The 20,820-nt window shown below is 38.2% G+C and overlaps 1 protein-coding gene across 3 annotated transcripts in view; it reads right to left on the minus strand.

Moving 5' to 3' along the window:
* LOC137948003 (PGR5-like protein 1B, chloroplastic) overlaps nucleotides 1-13,103 on the minus strand; it is a 34,524-nt gene extending 21,421 nt beyond the window's left edge. For all 3 annotated transcript variants that reach the window (XR_011111583.1, XM_068793897.1, XM_068793896.1), the window contains exons 1-5: nucleotides 12,727-13,103; nucleotides 3,196-3,311; nucleotides 2,980-3,076; nucleotides 2,754-2,854; nucleotides 2,333-2,389 (exon numbers count right to left, since the gene is read on the minus strand). Coding sequence is in view for 2 of the 3 variants with exons in the window: in XM_068793897.1 (XP_068649998.1) it covers nucleotides 2,333-2,389; nucleotides 2,754-2,854; nucleotides 2,980-3,076; nucleotides 3,196-3,311; nucleotides 12,727-12,961 (606 nt within the window). In the remaining variant the exon portion in view is untranslated. The remainder of the gene's footprint in view (nucleotides 1-2,332; nucleotides 2,390-2,753; nucleotides 2,855-2,979; nucleotides 3,077-3,195; nucleotides 3,312-12,726) is intronic.
* Between the last annotated feature and the right edge of the window lie 7,717 nt (nucleotides 13,104-20,820).

Genomic DNA, 20,820 nt, shown 5'->3' on the forward strand with positions numbered 1-20,820 from the left:
GAGTAATTCCCAATACAAACTTCAAGATGATATGTATAAACTATTAAGTTGGGTCCAAGGCCCATCCCAAAATAACTAGCCAACTTAGGAAACCTCTTTTTATAACTAATAAACTCAAAATCTTTGTACTCACTAATCCATGTGAGACTATTCCTTAACACTCCCCCTCACGTGTAGGCTCTCTTTTGTGGCTCTACAAGTGGATAATTTTAGGTGTAGGCCCTCTTTTGTAGCTCTACAAGTGGATAATTTTAGGTGTAGGCCCTCTTTTGTGGCTCTACAAGTAGATAGTTTAGGTGTAGGCCCTCTTTTGTGGCTCTACAAGTGTATAGTTTAGGTGTACGCCCACAGATGAATACCTGTTTTGATACCATGTTAAGTTGGGTCCAAGGCCCATCCCAAAATGACTAACCAACTTAGGAAACCTCTTTCCCAACTAATAAACTCAAGATTTTTATACTCACTAATCCATGTGGGACTATGTCATGATTCGGATTAGGCCTGAGCGGTTTCTTATTGGACCCGCCTGGAAGTTGCAATCTCGTAGTGCAAGACCTTTTAAAGTGCTGAAAAAGGTTGGTCAAAATGCTTATCTTGTGGATTTGCCATCAGATTTGGACATGAGCTCCACTTTTAACATTGAAGATTTGATGGCATATAGGGACCACCCCTTCATTTCGGATGACCCCTTTTCCTCACTTTTTGACTCCACCCCATTGCGTTATACACCATCTCCTTCCTCACCTAATATTCCTTTGGAACCTATTCCATTACTCGTAGGACTAGTACATAAAGAACATATTGATGCTATTTTGGATGAACAAGTTTTTACCTGGAGTGGCACGGTTCAACATTTCCCAGTGCGATGGACAAGGCGACCAGATTCTAATTGCACATGGATTACCAAAGACACACTACAACAGTTGGATCCTGATTTGTTCAAATACTACCAGAGCCAACAGGAGTCCAACTCGACAGGGTCGAGTTTTTTTCCCAGCTTAAGAGAGTTGATAGGGACACCTCCTCGTGTGCCAGCGATTACACGAGTCTATACTCAGAGACATCGGGCTACGACAAGACCCACCACGTTGTAGTTGAGGAGTGACACGTTTAGGACAAATTAATTTTTATTTTATTTATTTATATTTTTTATTGTGTTTAGGGATATTTTGGTCTTTAGGGGCATTTTTTACTATCAGTATTTTGGTTATTTTGAAATGTTTTAGGGTTTTGGGTAGCTATTTAAACCCATTATACGAGTAATTGAGCATTATTGAATGAATTGAGACTTTTCTTTTTCTCCCGTTGTTTTCTTCGTCTGTCTCTCTTCCTTTCTTCGTCTTCCCCTTCTTCTATTTTCTCCAATTCTCCTTCACTACAACAGCATGACGCTCATCCCGCATCACATAGTAGCTCAATTGAGTGCTAAAGATGAATATAAAACTATAGTGAACACAACCAATAAATTGATGTGGTTGAAGGCTCTCGTGGCAGAATTAGGTTTTCTCAATCAGAAGCCCATGGAGATGTTATGTGCTAATAGGGCAAACATATTTATTGCCAACAATTCAATCTTCAACGAATTGCCATTTTGAAGCAGTCATAAACCACAAAATTTCTATATCATATGTGAGATCCTCATATTAGCATAGAAACATATTCAGCAAGGCACTTCCAAAGAAGGAATTTATGTTTCTGTGTAGCAAGCTAGAGCTGTTAAATTTTATACTCCAACTTAGGCGGAAGTGTCAAGAGTGGCATGAGATTAGGTGTATATTGGTCAGATAAATTAAGCTGATCCGTTTTGTGTAAAGTCATTAAGGGTATTATGGTCCTTATGCTTGTAATATGTACTTAAGAAGATTAGGGATGAATACCGAATTTTGATGCTTTATTTTTTATTTTTTTTAAATAGAATTTTTATGCTTTATTGATCTAACTATTCTCTGTGTGTGTTTTGATGGAGGGGGAAGGGGCAAATATTGTTTCGCTTATTTACTTCTTAGAAAACTAACCATCCTTTATTTCTATGTTTTGATTTTGAAATAGCCTGGGTGACGTTTGTGAGCATATTCAAATACATAAGATTCCTAAACACTTCAACATGACCATATTATACACGTAAATACCTGGCTATTATTTTCACCAAATCCATATTGTACAGAACTTATTGAACTCCTAAACTGAAGTCCAGCTAAACTTTCACCTCACCATACTGTTGCCAGATGCCAGATTTGTTAATGATTGCAACATAAAAAAGAAGACACTTAATAGCTAATGCACGTATGTACTTTGTAGCATATGTTGAATCCAAAAACATGAAAGCATATACCTTCCTGGTACGAAGACTGCACCTTGGACCCCCTTGTACAATGCTGCTCCCTTCTCTCTAGAATATGATTATACAATAAGAAAATTAGAGCATGTAATTGAAAGATAGAATCTTAATTTTTAACTGAGATTGCAGGAGTAAAATTTAACTGATCTGAAACATCATAAAAGATAAAACATAACATTTCTGAAACCTAAGCATACAGCAATATATGTGGCTCCGCATCCTGCAAAGCTATTTTTCACTAATAAACAGGGCATAAGCCACCATGGGTCTGTACAGTTGCAGAATAGCAGATCTAGACCAGCTCCTTATTTTCACCAAAAAGAAGTCAGCACTAGGACCTAATGCATGAAACCTGGAATTGTGTGTGTATATATATTTCAGATCAATGTGCTTAGATAAAGATAAAAGGGCCAACCTTTAATCTGAGCTTCAATTCATCAAATTCTGCATCTGTCATAATTGGTTTTCCAGTTACATAAGCCATGGAAGCTTCCAGAAACTTCTGCTCATCTGAACCTGCACAAACTCAAACTAGAAGAATTATGCTTCCGTTCATTTTTTAGGGTTCTTCACAAAATTCAAAAACGAAGTAGCCAGACTTAATGCTACAAAGGTCCAATAGTGTGAAACAGAAGTCATACTTAGCATGACAACACTGCTTCCCTCCCACATTAATTCTTCCTTAAGGTTATCAAACTCCTCATTGCTCATGATAGCCTTTTGATCATAATAGAATGACTGAAAAGCACACAACAGAAATACATTAGTATTGTTTTGCTCAACCCTAAAATCAGAAATGAGTTACAGGGTAATGTTTAGCTTGATAAATTCAAAAAATGATCATTCAAGGTCATTACTTGCAAAGCTTGAAGAAAGTCCTGTTCAAGCTCTCCCAGTGACTTCTTTTCCTTCTTGTTTATGCTACAATATTGTAAAATTTTGCTGTCAACAACTTCATCTTCTGTCACCTGGCCTGAGAAAAGAGCTAAGAATATCAAAACGTGTCTTCTCTTGAGGTGTTCATTTATAAAGTTAGTTATAATGTATTAAACCAAAGACTGGCAAAGTTTTTCTCAAACGAGATTATGTAAGTGATTTTTTTGCTTCTGACTTCATCCCATCATTCCACCAGTTGACAAGTATGTTAGCTTAACATAAAAGTTGGCCATGTAAAGACAGCTCAAACTAAACTAAAGTAATAGCTAAGTTTGAGCAAATATTTGCTCAAAGTTTTCTTTTTTTTCCTTGTTAAAAAGATAAGGCAAATATTAATTCTATTGGGCAGCATCCCAGGCTTCACGGAAATTGGAATTCTAGTTATGTAAGATTAACTCAATATCAAGTTTCAAGCTTCAGAAGAAGAGATCATGGAAACACCATGAAGTTCACTTCAGCATTGTAACCATTTTTCTTTTTTTTTTCCTTCTAAATTTTGTAGTTGCATATTTACAGTATATTCTTTGACCACGCATATCTACATTATATAAGGATGTAAACTCAGAAAGAAGCTTTTAAAAAAAAACGATATAAACTAAGAGAGAAACAAAAATAAATTCTCTGTATGTTATTTTGGTTTTGTTGACATCATTGAAATGTTGCTGTTTGGTAACAAGTGTGTTACAGTTGGGCAGGTTCATCTTTCCGAAGCCTCTTTGTCACTGATAGAGTAGGAGGATCTCTCCAAGCCCAAACAAATGTGGCACTTTTTCCCACAATACCTTCTGTCACTCTCAAACAATTAACCTGAGAAAAATCAGGTATACATACAACCACAGATTGGTGGGACTTTTTACCACCAATGGTCATTGCTAGGTCTAGACACAAACAGTCAATTTCGCCCAAAATGTGAAAAACATTTTTAGACAAGCTGCACGGCACATACATATATGCCACTAAATATAAAAAACAAAAATGAAACAAAACAAAAATAAAAAGGCTGGAATTCACTTGAATCAATATTTTAAGTAGGGAAGGCTTCCCTCCTTTGTAATATGCTCTTTTGAGCTTTTGTCTTAATAAAAATCAGCATCATTTCAAAAAAAAAAAAAAAAAAAAAAGTAGGGCAAATTCCTGCCGAAATAACTAATCAAAATCACAAAACTTCTACCAACTAATAAGCCAGCTATTTCCAACACAAATCAATAGAGGACAATATTCCTACAAAATCTTCTTCCACTCTCAAATGTATAACCACAGAATGGTCAAGTACCTATTAACAACATTACAATTCAAGGCCTAAGATGGATTATTGCCCCTCACCCCTTCTCTGTGTCAATGCTTCTATACCTCTCCTCTCTCAATATTTGATCTTCCCTGCGGACAACCAGGAAAGATCTTTCCTTATATTCCCTTTCTGTGAAGGATATCACAGGGTAAAAAAAAATTATTTTTCTGGTCCTGCATACATTCTACACTCTCTCTGCTTTTCTCCTACCACAACCATTTGCTGATCTCTACTCATGTAATAGATCAGTTTTTATTGTTGGTGGGTAATTAGATTTATACATAAGGACCTGTCCATGCAGTTGTGTTTCATTAAAAGTGTGGTACTACTAAGAGCCTATTTTCTATGAGCTTTGGACAGATTTTTTATGCCAAATGATTGTCATGTGTTTCGTGATATTGATGTACATCCAGTGTTTTCTTCTCGAGTTGATTCTTCTGCTCTGCGCAAGTATAACAGTGCTCCTAGTCGAGTTATTTATTTGATTATTGCAGTTTTTTATTCAACTATTCCTGTTTCTTTTGATAACTGGGAACCAATTCTGGGAGGACTGGTGGGCGGGGCAGGAGCCTTTACAGAACTCGTTCAGGAATCTTTTTTCTTCTCTCTTTGGGGAGAGAGATATTGTGGCCGATGCTTTTGAGGGATGTGGTTTGAGCCTGCACCCCCAAGGGGGCTTTCAGATACAGAGGCGTTGGAGGCGTGTCTGCTGATGGAATCTATGCAATTCTTTCATCTGCGGTTTTCCTCGTCGGATAAGCTCATTTGGTGGCCTAACAAAAGCAGTGTCTTCTCTGTGACCTCCGCTTACGGATTCATTAATGGCTGGCACTCAATTCAGAGGGAGCACAAGGTCTATTTCACATGGCACCTTTGTGCCCCGCCAAACGTAAAATTCTTCATGTAGAGTGCCTGCCTCAATAAGATCCTCACGGCAGATGTGCTTAGACGGAGAGGTCACCCTTCTATTGACCCCCTTTGTCCTTTCTGCAATACGGAAGATGAAACTACCAACCATATCCTACTTCAATGCTCTTTCTCGTGGATAGTGTGGACCTCCATCCTTTGTATGACGGCGGATCTGATCACCTTCAACAAAATGTTCACTGGTATTCCTCTCCCAGGGTTGGGAAAGCTGATGCTCTCTACTTGTACTGCTTTTATTCCGTGGGGCCTTTGGAATGAGCGCAACCGCGGGTGTTTTGATGCTAAATGTGAATAAGCCACGAGAGTTGTAGATCGTGTGTCAAGCCAAATTTCCTCTTGGCTACTTACTAAGAAGGCTTTCTCCTCTTTTGTAGGTTCCTCTATCCGCGATAATTGGAGCTGCTTGGCAAGGATGCGTATTGGCTTCAAGGCCCCTATCATGCAGTCATGGACCCCTCCGAAGCATGGTTTCCTCAAGTTGAATTTTGATGGTTCTTCTCTCAGTAATCCCAGAATTGCTAGCTTTGGGGGAGTTATCTCGTATTCCTCCGGTAATCAATGTCTCTCCTATGCAGACCCACTAGGTATTTCTGACTCAACATTAGCTGAGTTGCATGGCTTTCTCAATGGGCTCCATATTTCTAGAGACAACTGTAGGGGCCCTCTTCACATTGAAGGAGACTCGAAGGTGGTTATTAGATGGTGCGATCGTGCATCCCCCCCCCCTTCCCCTTCCTGAAGATTATTGATATTGCCTCTTAATTTTCTTGTATTTGGTCTCACATTCCAAGATCCACAAATTCAGCAGCTGATGTGCTTGCCAAGCAGAGAGCAACCCTCCAATCTCTTGTTGTTAGGGTTTTGCTCCCTTGGTTTATGTATTGTTCTCTTTGTTAATATATACATCATTTCAAAAAAAAAAAAAACTGAGAACCTTGACTATTTAGTCCTCTTCTCGTAGTCCTAGATGGGTCATTGATTCGAGAGTTTCAAATCATATGACCGGTATGTCTTCTCACTTTTCATCCTTTACTGTTTCATTTTGTTTTTTTTTTGAAAAATGGCTCCTCTCATCATATTAGTGGTAAGGATGCCATTCAGGCCACTCCGTTTGTGCCTTTGTCTTCTGTTTTGTATGTCCAAAAGTTTCCAACTACCCTTCTCTCTGAGAATCGACTTGCAAAACACTCAAATTGTTCAATAACCTTCTTTCCCTCACTCTGTATATTAAAGAGCCTGCAGTCAAAGATGGCCATTTGCGAAGGTTGTGAGCAAGAGGATCTCTACTGCATTGGAGATGTTCCAAATCATATCACAAAGCCTTAAATGTTGAGACCTCTCCTTACCAATGGCATCTTCATTTCAAACACCCCTCATTGGCCAAATCTCATCAACTTCATCCATCTTCAGTTCATCTTTATTATTTGTGTGTGAAACACATCAACTTGGCAAGCATCATAGGAAATCCTTTCCTAAGTAGTAGAAGTATCTCTCCTTTTGAGTCAGAAACCATGTAAGGTGTGTGGCCTTTTGAGTTCATCTTTTTTTTTTTTTTTTAAACGATGCTGATTTTTATTAAAGACAAAAGCTCAAAAGAGCAATTTACAAAGGGGGGAAGCCTTCCCAAACAATGAGAAATTGCTGGGAAGTTCCGAATTTTACCAATTTATCAGCCAAGGAATTAGCTGATCTAGGAATGAGATTCCAATTACAATGGATAGAAGATACAATGTCAGCAATACTATCTATGATGGGCCAGTGGCGCCAAGGGGGGAAGTTGTCTTTGGAACACTAACTAATAACAGTCTTCGAGTCACCTTCAATGATTAACTTCCCATGGAGAAGATCCTTGAAGATTTGGAGGCCGAATAGAAGAGCACTAACTTCAGCAGTATTAGAATCAGTAATGCCCACCGGACCAGCGTAAGAAAGAATATGGTCTCTATTGTGACATCTGAAAACACCACTTGCTCCAGCCGGCCCAGGACAACCAATAGTACTACCATCAAAATTGAGATTAATGCAGTCGCAAAGTGGAGTATCCCAAATGGCCATACTCGGAGTTCTGCAAGAGCTAAACATATAGGCGATCAAGCTCCAATTTTCCTAAAGGGAAACACCTGATAGAGCGGCAAATTCCTTCCTTGTATGAAGCCAGCTCGAGATGAGGCCAACGGCATGAGAAGCCGTGTTGTTCGGGGTGCAAAGCTTTTGAGTTGAATCTCTGGTTATTGTGCTCGAGTCAAATGCACCATGGAACATGCGCAAGACAGGCCGAAAGTATTAACTTGCCCAGCCGAGGAAGATGAATCCCTCTTAACCATCTCAAAGGTGTCGAAGAGGTCCTGATGTAGCCCCACTTGGAGCCCAATCTTCTGAAAAAATTTCATCCAGACTTGCCATGAAAATCCATAGTGTAAGAGGACATGCTGGACTATATCATCACTCTCACCACAAAGGGGACAAGAAAGATCAGGGATGGTGAACCCCTTCTATGAAGGTTGTCAGAAGTAAGAATCTATTCTCTGATGGCCGACCACACAAAAATTTTGATTTTGCTTGGCGCTGAGAGTTTCCAAGCCAGATTTGCCTTGTGCTCATGTATATTGTAGTCTTGTTTTCTGATATGAGAGTAAGCAAAAGAAACAGTGAATCGGCCATTAATTTTGGGCTTCCAAATCAGCTTATCAACTAAATGCTCCCGGATAATAGAACTACTGAGTCTGGTAAGGAGAGAGCAAAAAGCTGACGATTCTTAGAAGTGGATGAATGCGGTGTTACCCCTAGAAGTAGGTAGGCAAGTCTCTCTTAACTCTACGTTGACCTAGGGGTGTTAGTGTTTTAAGTCTTGTTGAATGGCTATGAGTAATGTTTCTTCTCTCATTTATGTTATTGGTGACCTGGGTCTCTTGGTTTAATGGATCCTCAGCTTGAGGGGGATAAGGAGGAGAAGTACAAAGGAACCAAGAGGTGGTGAATATTTTCTCAAAGTTGGTGACCACAATCAAATTTTTCAAGGCGTCCAAGTAAGGGGGAGAATGGAAGATGCAGATGTTGAGAAGTGGCCAAGTGTAAGCTGAAGTGGAAGATCAATTGAAGCTGAAAATCTGGAGCTCATTGTTTCATTGAAGACCTAAGTATAGAAAATTTTATGATTTTTATTTTAATATGCTATGTAACAAGTTGAAGTCAAAAACTTCAGTTTGAGGGGGAGTGTTAGATTTCCATTTACTTAGGTTTCTAAAAAAGTAATTTTCCATACAATCTTATTTCAAAGGGTGTACAGGGAGCAGGGACATTAGTATCTTTTTATACTTGTTTTATGTTATGAATAGAAGAGAAGAGGAAACCCTAATGAATCATCTTCTAATTCAACGTGAATCACTTCTTTTTCCAAATCTCTTCTCCCACGTTGTCTCTTTCATTTTTTGTAAGTTCATGAAATTTCATAGAGATCATCAGATATAAGTCACTTTGGAAGCGGGCCAACCATCTATAGCTTTCTTCGCTACTAAGGGTATCTTCTCCCACCAAGCACGCAGGATAGTGACTTTCTCTTTCATCAAAAGGTTAAAGGCTACTCATTGAGTCTTTGAAATTCCCTAACGTACGTACACATTAGAGGTAGCGCATCACATAGGGGGTTTCTAGTGAGAGATCTTGAGTTCAAGTCTCACCGTGGGATAAGGACGGGTGTCACTAACATTCAAAAAATGCTATAATTTTAGGTTGTAAATGAATTTACACTATTAAATATAATGTGGATATGTCAATAGAGAGGTGCAAGGCACAATTTATGGACAAGGGCTATGTCCATTTATATCGTGTCAACTTTTTTGACACCTCTCTTGTTGCAAGACTAAGTTCAGTAAGAACTCTAATTTCTGGTAAATAAAAGGTGGACATTTTCCAATTAGATGTAAAGAATATATTTTTCTATGACAATATTAAAGAAGAAATTTATATGGAACAACCTCTTAGGTATATTGCTTAGGAAGAGAGTGGGAAAGTATGCAAATTGAACAAGGCAATCTATGGGTTGAAACAAAGCCCAAGGGCATGGTTTGAAAAGCTTAGTTAAGTGATTGTCTCTTTGGGTTCTTACAAAGTCACTCAGATCATTTTATGCTTGTGCTTAAGTGGGACATTGGAGTAATAATTTTGTTAGTGTATCTAGACCATCTCAAGCAACGAGCTGAAAGGGATTGAAGAAGTGAAGAATCATTCAAGAGGCATTTCAAAACTAAAGATTTATGGCAGCATAGATATTTCTTGGAACAAAAATTGCGAGAAGCAAGAAAAGTGTGATCCTTTCTCAACAGAACTACATGACGGATATGTTGCAAGAGAATGGCCTCTTAGGAACCAAACAAGTGGAAACTCCTTTGGAAGTTATTCAAATCTTCATGGATGAACAAAGCCTAGTGTTAAATGATAGGGCATGAGATAGAAAACTAGACGGTACACTTATATTTGCGATTTATACAAGGTCGCATCTCCTATACAGTCAAAGTTGTGAACCAGTTCATTGAAAATCTACAAAAAAAATATACGTAGAGGCAATGCATTGGATCTTGAGTACTTGAAGGGAGCATCTGGAAATGAACTATTTATCAATCTCATGAGCATCTAAACATCAAGCGATTATTTGATATTGGTTCCAAATAAGACAGGAGATCAACCACAAGGTATTACCTAAACAAAACAATGACACACATTGTATGTGAGTAAAAGTAGGTGAAATCAATGCTAATTGATCCTATGGTGATGGGTTGGGACAATCAGGCGACAATACTTATTGCAAGTAATCCTATGTTCCACAAATTGACTAAGCATATTTAAGTGAATTATCATTTTATGGAGGTTGTGGTTATGAGTGACAAGATTCCAATACCCTACATAAGATCAATAGAGCAACATAGAGGACTTCTTTAAAAGGCATTTGGAAAACAGGAATTCAATAATTATAGAAACAGGTTGGAGCTTTTTGATATTTTTGCTATAATTAGTAACAAAATAAGGTTGTTTGATATTTACATTTTAGCTTGAGGGAAAGTATTAGAATATAGAAGGACAATTTGATAGTTTGTTTTGTACGTACCATTCTTCCTATCTAGGAGTAACAAGTAAAGGTTGTGGGCTAGAGTTTAGGCTTTTGTAGTTCTCAAATATGTATTGTTTTATGTGTTTTATAATTGGTTATAGTAGAGACAGGGCAATTTAATAATTTACTATATAAGTTTATTACTTAATGAATAAATAGAGATTAGGGGTCAACGTTTTGACCCCTAACCCAGATGCGGCAGCCTCTCACTCACACTCTCTCTTATAGAGCTTCTTCACTCGCCCTCTCTCAATGCTCCTATCTTCCCTGTTTCATAAGCACATATTAGTGATTCATGTAACTCACATTAGTTAAGCCCACTTAAATGGACCTATAGATAGATTTAACATCATATTTTTTTACCCCATATTTACTTTGTTCTACTTGTATAGACCCATATTAAACAACTCATAAGAATACATGATCATTGAGGTATAATTTTTATTTTTATTTTTTTGAGAAGCAGGAATAATATTATTGTAGAGGAATGTGTCTTCTTCTTACACACTAAAACTACAGTAATTGACTGTATATAATGCTTATGTATGTAAGTAAATTTGGCGATACTACATGAGTCTAAAGGCATTAGAGTAAATCTCAGTGATAAATAAACAATTGCATCACATTTCAGGGGTATTGAAGTACAATTTCCATCCAAATTTCTGTGTTCCTTGATTGTATAGTTTCATGCAAAGAAGAGTAAACATTTCAAGTACTCTACCATTCCTGAACTAGGTATACTAAATCTTCTTGCAAGTTCTTCACTTGGCATAAAAAACTAATTTAGGCTCATGTCACAACAAAAGGTTCATTATGTGAATGCAAAAGGAAATAGATGCAGTAAAAATTTATTTGCAATCAAATATATATAACGAAATCCACCTTTAAGGAATTGTAGTAACAGTGGCAATCTATAAAAGAGTTGCAAATTTTGGGTTTAGATCTATCCTAAATTGACTAATCAAAGTTAGAAGGTCTTTCCCCGATTAATAACTATGGAATTTTTCCTAACTTTAACCTGGAGCATTATTCCCACTGACAGTCATCCTTACATCCAAAGATTAAAAAAATGGATAACAAGTCTGAAATGTGTACAACATATATTGGGTAAATACAAAAAACAGGATACATACTAAATGAAGCATGAACTAGGCCTAATTGAACACAATCTACTCTGTTACCATATTAAAGAACGAAGGTCTATCCTGAAATTACTAACCATAATTAGGTCGTCCTTACCCAACTAACAACCACAATATTTTTCCTGATTTTAATTTATTTGGGATTATTCCCACAATAAACAATAAAGATTCGATGGTGATAAACCCACATGAAAGAATGAGGCCTAATCTTTTGAAAGTATGACAAACACAAAGTCCAAATTTTCTTAACATGTTTGCAGAGAGTGTATGCATAGATATTGGACAGCCTTCTGCACAAACTTCATATTAGTTGCTTCAGCCAACTGCATTGTAACCATTTGATCTGTGTTCTAGATAATTATTCGAGTTTTTCAAAAAAAATAAAAGTTGCTTCAGCCAACTGTGTCAGATTAACTCTGATTAGCAGATGTTGTGGTACAAACTTGATCTTATCACTGCAGAGCCAAAACAGTTGAACTAACCTCCATGATCTTATCCAATTTTAGGCACTTTATGCACCAAGGTTAGGCCTAAGCAGGTCAAACTTCAGGGTGTGTTCAAGAACGTTTCCTTTTTCTTTTCTTTTGTCCTTTTGGTTAAACAGGGTAGGCTTGACCGTATAGTAGCTACTAATCAGAAACCGGGGCAAGGTCCAACCATAAATTTTGCTTTTATAGGTGGACTGCATGCACGCGTGCAAGTAGAACTAGCATACAGGAGGGGAGAAAGAGATGAGAAAAGAATATCCAACGACATGCTCACACTTAAGATATCAAAGTAAAAATAAGTAGAAACAAGAGAATGCGATTCCACTGTCAATAAATTTGAGTTTCTGTGCGGATGTATGTGTTTTTTACTACAAACAATTGAACGTCTTGAATATAATTCGTATTTATCGAAAAATGCGACGAGTGCTGCGGGTCGAAAGACCTAAGGAAGAAATACCAAAATATTTATATAAAAACATAGAATGATAATTCCAGTAACTAACCTTGCTGCTGCTCAGCTGCCTTAGGGAGCATAATTCGAACTCTAGATGAACGACCAACAAAGTGGCATGATATCTTAAAGGAAGCGGCAGAGTGAGAAGATACACACGCATGTTCTTTAACCTCTCGGAGACCCTTACCATATAGAGATGAATGAGAAATCCTGGTTTTTGTGAGAGCACGTGCCCGAGGAGCCAGAGGAGGGGAAAGTGAAAACGAGGCCAATTCCGCACCCATTTTTAGGATCAAAAAACTCCTGAACGACTCTCTCTGGTTCTGAAAATCAGTTGTACAGAGAACTGGGACAGAAGATGGAACTTGGCTGCAAGGACCATCATGGGAATCTGGTGGGAGCAGAGGAAGATAAGGGAGGGCGGGAACGTGTGGATGGCAACACAGGCGATATAGGGGATCCAAAAAGTGAGGTCGAGCTTCACTTCGAATGTACGATGGAGCCATCTGGCTAACACACGTGTTTCCATTCTTACTTCCCCAACGGACCCTTTCCAGCTTTGAAATGTAAACGGATAGCGTCCGAACTGGAATAAGAGACTCAAAATAATGGACTCATTCGAATTTGCTCGGTATAGTTTTGGAATAAGAAATATTTAGGAAAATAATATTTGGAAGATCAAAGAAAATAAACTCTTAAAGAAAGAAAAAATGCTCAAAAGTTGGTAAATCTTGACGAAATTTTGGAAACAAACAAGAAACTTAAGACTAACAACTCAAAAAGTGAAGGAAAAAATCAACTTAAATTCGATTTTCAATTGCAACAAGCCACTGGCATGACTTTTGATTCTTCTAATAAGGATATCTCTTTCTAGAAAGATCAGATTGAGAAATGGTTATTTGGATAGAAAGTAGACTCACAAAGCTTTCTTTTGAGATACATTTTTCTATATATATTCTTAGTCATGTTGGTATAAACAGTTCAAAAAGTTGAGGCTTTTTGCTACAACTCAAAACTCTTCTTATGTTTGACCTTTTCTATTTTAGATGTCAATTTCTCTTCTTAGACAACTCTTGTTTTACAAATTCATTTTTCTTTGGAAAACTAGACTTAAAGCTCTTTCCAACGGTATATAATTTGTTATATGAAAATTAGGGTAACAGAGTGTACAATCCAATGAAAACAGGCATTGGGAAAGAAGTAGACTAAAGGCAAAAATGAGAAACTCTTGTTTTTTTTGTTTCTTTTCTTCTTCTTCCATTTCTTCTCCCTGTAAGATATTTGCCTACTCTTATACCATATTGATTTCTAGGGTTTTCACATAAACACAAGAGATCTCAATGGAAGGAGAGAAGAGAAGAAGGAGAGGAAGAGGATTGAAGAGAAAAGTTCTAACTCTTGGGAGATAGGAGAGAAGAGCTCATGGGGGTGAGACAAAGATGAGAAGGGACGAATTCCGCTAGAGATTGATGTTTTTCCCTATCCCTATTGGGTTATATTTATAGTTGTGGAGAAGTGTTCACCCTGTCGATATTGCCATTAGGGATACAACTCTTAAGAGAGAAAAAAAACATAAAAGAACATACACTAACTTGTATAATTATAAAGTCATGCCACCTCTTATTGAAGAATTGTCTTATTTACCATAGCGTCAACATAAAGAGGAGAACACTCATTGATTGTTCTAGGGCATGAATTCCTTCCTTATTATCTATACTGATTGAGGTTTTACATCATGACAAATAGGCCCTTTAACCAACTATAAAATGACAAGCACAAAAAGATAAGAAGAGACAATGTTAACCTCCAAGTAAAAACCTTATTACATATCTTTAAACTCTCCTAATCAAGATGGTGCAAAAATATCAAAGACACCAAGTTTGCACCATGATTGATGTTGCGAACATGTTGTAATTGTCTTTGTTAAGATATCTACAAGTTGGCTTTTAGATAGAATGTAATGCATGCTAAGAAGTCCAATTCAGAGATTTTCCCAAAGGAAGTGGCTATCGATCTTAATGTATTTTGTTCTCTGAGTTGCATAGGTTTGTAAGTAAAGACTTCAACCACATTATTTCGTTAATTACATGTGTTATAGCTCTATATTATGCTTTTGCACTAGATCTAGCTGTAATACTCTGTTTCTTGTTTAGGGGTTGGCCAAGCTGAGTTGCACCCTTTTTTAGTGTTTTTGGACATTTTTGCCCTTTTTAGAGCTTCTCTTGGACTTTTCTGCCTTGTTTCGTTAGTGCCAATCTTCCAAGGCATTTTTTACACTTCTGCCCCTCTTGCCTTCTCCTCTTCCATCTTATGGACTTCTAATTATGACTGGATTCTACTATGCCCACTCAAAAGATTGTGTTTTTTCAGCAGAGAAGGAGAGTAGTGGAAGGTCCAATAACTCTTCCGGCAGCGGGCCAGATAAGGAATTGAAAGAAAGCATCAATGTCTTCAGGTTCTTACAGTTTCCAACCTCCGGAGGGATGGAGCCGTTGAGTTGCGCATAAATAAGGTTCAAGATCGTGAGATTCCGAAGCTGCCCGATAGATTCAGGAATCGTGCAACGAAGAGGATTGTTTGAAAGATCGAGTTTACTCAAAAACGTAAGACCCGAAATGGAATCAGGCAAAGGTCCTTTAATCGCACACGAAGGAAAATACAGAGTTTGGAGTTTTGAAAGATTCCCGATTTCAGGCGGCAGGATACCTGAAAAACGATTATTGCCCAGATAGAGGTCTGTAAAGTTCGAAAGTAGACCAACTTCAGAAGGCAGTTCGTCGGAAAACGAGTTGTTTGAAACGTCAAGCGAGGACAAGGACCGAAGAGAGGAGAAAATCCCCGGCGCGAGGCTGCCGGAATGAAGGTTATTGCCAACATCAAGGATCAGAAGCTGTTTCAGATTAGGGAACTGGAGCGGAACTTCCCCGGTGAAACCATTCCAAGACAGGTCGAGGTACTTGAGGCTCCACAAATTTCCCTGCTACGTCGGGATTCTTCCCACGAAAAAATTAGTGTCAAGTTTGAGTGATTTCCAAGTCAGTTAGCTGGCCCAGTTCGGCAGGTAGCTCACCAGATAAGCGGTTATCACCAAGCGCAAGCTGTTTTACTGGAAGGATTCCGGAGATAGCCAAGGTAAGTTCGCCGGAGAGGAGATTTCCTCTCCTCAAGGACGGTGAGGTGGGAAAGAGAAAAGAGAGAGGAAGAAAGCAGGCCGCTGAGAGCTAGAGACGGGAGGGAGATAGAGACGACGCGGGCGTAAGAGCTGCACGAGACCCCCTCCCATACGCAATGAGAGAGAGCAGTGTTCCAGGACAAGAGGTTGTGAGGGTTTTCTAGGCCATGTCTGAGAAAAGCATCTCTTTCTAAGTTTTCGAAATCTTGATCCGCCATGACGAAGATAGGAGGAAAGCCGAAGGACAAACAGAATAGAAGAAAGAGCCATTGCAGTCTAGCAGCCATGAGAGTGATTCGACTTCAGAAAAGAGAAAAAACTAACTTTCTTCCACTCAGTCGAGGGGTTTTGATCTTCAGAGGACTGAAGAATTCCTCTCTCCATTTCATACGTGAGGTGCCAGTTAGAAGATTATCTGCTACAAGTTTGTAGACGCTTGTAGACAAGGCTGAAGACATCTTTATCCTTCTGGGTGCCAGCAAAAATCGCCAAAACGGTAACCCGTCATGTTCAGCTTTTTGGACTTCCGCCATTGAAATATAGACTGAAGAAGACTGGAAGGGAATTTGATCTATCGAAGGTCTGTAGTGGCAGGCAAGCAATGACAAAGAGAGGGAGCTCCGTCCCTGAGCTCTCCTTTTCGGTCTTGCTTTGGTGTCACCACGCTACCTCCAAAAGACGAGGAACGGCAAGACGAGTTGGAAGAAAGAAAGAGGAAAAGCGGAGGCTCAACGTCGAGTAAACGACAAGTGAATTACCTGTGAATTACCTCTATAATTCTCTTTCACTTTCCACTTACACAATGTGAGAAAGGGGGGGGGGGGGTTAGTGTACATGACTCAGGACATGATCTTCATGCGCATTACGCAGTTTATGTCCTGATGTCGTTAGGGGGCGCCGAAATTCATGTCATGTACATGAATATACATGAATCAAGAGTTCATGTCTCAAGAGCACTTTCCGCCCGATTTTGAGAATCATCCACTTGATTCTCTCGCGCGGGCTCTCTCTTGCTTGATCGTCTCGCTCTTTTTTTTTTTCATTTCGCTCGTTTCGTTCCTGCATAGACACTCTCGTTCCCGCAGCCCTCTGTCGTCTCCGTGAAGCCCGAGCTCTCTGCTCGCTCTCTCGTCTCCGTCGTCCCTCTCCGGTCTCCCTCTCTACTGCCTCCATCTCTCACTGCAAACGTTTTTCCGGCGTCCTTCTCTTTCTCGGACTCGCTCTCCCTCTGAACCTCTCGCTCGCTTCTCCCTCTCTCTTATCTCTCTGTCTCTTCTCCCTCTCTTCTCCTTTTCGGCGTCTCACTCCCTTCTCCCTCACGCTATCATTTTTTCCCCCAAAAGACCTTCCAATTTCTTGCAATTTCCCCTGTTTCAGTTTCGTTTTTCTTCGATTTTGACATTTGGACTTCTCGGCCTCCCTCTCTTCTCCCTCTCTGCGTACCGTCGGAGCCCCGCCTCTATCGGCGTTGCCCGCCACCGTCGTCGTTGCCCACTGGTCTGTCGCCGTCGCCGTTGCCCACTGGCTCGCCCCTGACAAAGACGACGACCCTGAGGAAGACGACAATAATTTAAAACTATCATCATTAATTTATAAAATAATTATTTTTATTTATTTAATACATTTATTTTATAATTACTATATTAAAAATAGTGATTTAATAATCATAATTAAAATATTTTTAAAATAAATATTTGATAAATTATCTTGGCATAATTATCCAATTGCTATAGTTAATTAAACCAATGGTTTTAAATTTTGTGATAATATATTATTAATTAATAATACATAAAATATATTATGTACAAATATATAGTGTGTTAAATTTATGATTAGATCAATTTTTTCTCTTAAATTATTTCTTTTTAGGTTAAAGTATATCATATGTTATTAATAACTCCACATATTACTTTCATTTTTTTTATTTATAACATTATTAATAACTGCATGTTATTTATTTATTATTTGTAATTAATCATGTGCGTATTTCATTGGCTCATATAATTACCATATTAATGCATAATAATATATCTAATTCAATTAATAAATATATTAATATATTTAATTATACATTAAATAATTTATTAGTGTAGTAATAATGGTTGTTTTACCTAATTTGGAGTTTAAAGATTATATTGTAATTAAGTGTATTGTAAAGGTTTAAAGATTCTCTTATTTTTTATGTTTTTCTCATATTGGGGCACTAACACTGGAAACTGTTTTCCAGTGGACATAAAGTTATCAACACTAACACCAAATACGAAGATGATCTTCATATACATGACTGACATGATCTTCATGTTGGGCATGAACTTTATCTTCAAGAATCCTCCCCCCCCCAAAAGAAAACTGCACAGACTCATCTCCTTTCGTTGGAAAAGCCTCTTAAATAATTAGTGATATTTTGTGAGAAACAACAAATCATCGATTTCTCTGAAGAAAATTACTGCTTTTATTTTTTAAAAGCAAGCATATACTTGTACTTTTCAAGTGACCGTTAATTTAAATCTTTATGTTTTCTAAAAATTTCTGTTTTTTTAAAGAAAATTAATGATTTATTTGAGGAAATCAATGATATTTAAGGACAAGTCAAACATCGAGGGTATTCCTGATTCGGCATCGTGGGTATTCCAGATTCGCGTGGCAAGGGCATCGTGGGTATTCCTGATACGCGTGGCAAGGGCCAGTTGAACTCCTGGAAATCGCGAACTTTCAAGAATACACACTCGGCCTTTTCTTGTTTCAATCATCGTGGGTAAAGTTTCAATTCCCTCGAAGCTCAGGTAACAGAACGTTTCTTTGTCATGTAAAAAGGATTACTAACAGCTTATTAGTCATCGCTGATGCATCAATGTTCTGTTTCTACTGAATACTTATGGAGATGAATTGATTTTCTAATCTGAAGTACGTTCCCTCTTTTCTCCATCTATTCTTTCGCATCTCTGTGTAACTTGATCCGGCATAAGTGTTATGACTTGTGGGCGCTTGAGGCTTGGTTCTTAGACAAATCACTTTTTGGTACTTGTTAGTAGGTTCATGAAGATGTAAAACACCATTCGCACTCCATATTACCAGCAGCCTTGGATTGCTTCTTTTGGTTGAACTCGAATTCCATTTGGCTGGATCTCGTATGCCAAACTGTAATTCTTTTAGTGCTAGGGTAGGACGTAGAATTATCCAATAGGACCTGTTCGTAATGTTATGAGTTTCTTCTCCGTTTCTGTTCATTGAGGACGATATACTTATTGAAATTTAATACCTATTCCAGTAACCAATTTTCTGTACGATGAAGTGTTCTGATTTGTATGAAAGCTGAAAAAAAAAAAGAATCAACCGTGGAATCGCAAGGACTACTTCCATGAAGAAATGTTCACTCTGCTGCATTCCAGGGTCAAAGAGCAAACTACTGATAATTCTGGTCGTTGGTTCTGAACTTGTGAAAGAGATCAATGGTAGTTGAGTTATTGAAAGAAAAACGTTAATTGCGTCCCTCAGCCTGCTGCCTCTGGCACACCTGGGGTGGGCCCATCGACAGTGAATTCTGGTTCCTTTATGACTTGCTTACGTCTTGGAACCCTATGCCAGAACTCTTTGAAAATCAGCATTTCATGCTTCCTTCGTACTAGAAGTGTTCATTATTGATACTATCCGGTAGCCTCTGCATTCTGCTTGTCATTTTAACTGCTTTGAAGACATTTATGTGTTTCTAGGCACTAGGTACTCATTCAGCCATATTAAACATGCATAAAGTCAGATGCTAGATACACTAGTCTAAGAGGATTTTCTTGTTTATCAAGTTCATCTCTACTTGCTTTCTTGTGGTATTATATTTCTATATGAACTCTTAAAGTTTGTCTTCCTTTTTGAAAATATGAGAGAAAATAACAAAAAATCACTTTAGTTATCAACCAAAGCTTCTGGCTCACTGAGAAAGAGCTTGAGATTTCAATTGATCCTACCTAATCTATGCTGAAAGATGCAGCACTGCATTGCAAGTCTTCTAACGTTAGAGCAGATGCTATTAGCATTTACTTTGTGTTTAAAACAAGAAAAAATAGGCATTTGCCTGTGTTCTTTCTAGGGGAAGACACTAGATTTCAACAACTTCCACAGAAGCAGCTCCTTGAAGTGTGAAAGTTGCAGGAACAATTGTCTGGTGTCTGCCCAAGTGAGCCTATGAGTAGCTAGAAAACTTTGGTGTGGTCATTATGCCAAACACGGATTTACTGTTATAGCCAGCTGAAACAATACATATAGCATTTTCAAAAGTGTTCTGCAGGAGTGGAGGTTGGCTGGATATTAACTCATGGGTATGTTTGCTGGTGATCTCTGGTGGTGCTAGTTTACATTCATGGATGCAGAGATAGCTATTTGATTAATTGTTCAGAGTTAACTGTTCTAGTTTCTTGTTCCTTTGGAACCTTGCTTTCTTTAGGTTGGGCTATTGATTTGTAGTAGTTAAGTAGACATTCTAATCATGATGGCAGAAGTTTAGAATTTTCTGGTAGTTCCACTAAAATGCTTGACTTGTATTCTAGCAGTCAGGCTGAGGTTGAGAGGTCATATTTTTGGATCTGTTGAATCTATTAGCTAGTATTATACTATTTATATGTAGCACAAATTTGTGGAAAATCGTTCAATTTTGTATTGTTAGTTTGTACTTCTCATCATTCCAGAGTTCATCATGATGGTATCTTACTTTTATTCACTTGTTGGCATGTGCTGTTTCTGCTTTTCAGCAATTCTCTTGATAATTGCTAGCATTGGAGAAAGAACCAGCACAGAACTGCTTCTGGTGTGATAAATGTGGCTGATTGCTTATTCTCTTTGTAGTTACAAGGACAACTAGCTGGTGTATTCTTGCGTGTGGTATTGTATGAACTGAACCTAACTAATAGTCCATCCGATGTGGCTGTTATAGCTCACTGGTTTAGATTAAGAAAATGGAACCTACAGGAGTTAGGGGTGAAA

The sequence above is a fragment of the Aristolochia californica genome, unplaced genomic scaffold, assembly GCF_029961685.1.
Source record: "Aristolochia californica isolate CCGP_79_NKW_82.1479 unplaced genomic scaffold, dmAriCali1.0.hap1 SCAF_13, whole genome shotgun sequence".
Taxonomy (NCBI): domain Eukaryota; kingdom Viridiplantae; phylum Streptophyta; class Magnoliopsida; order Piperales; family Aristolochiaceae; genus Aristolochia; species Aristolochia californica.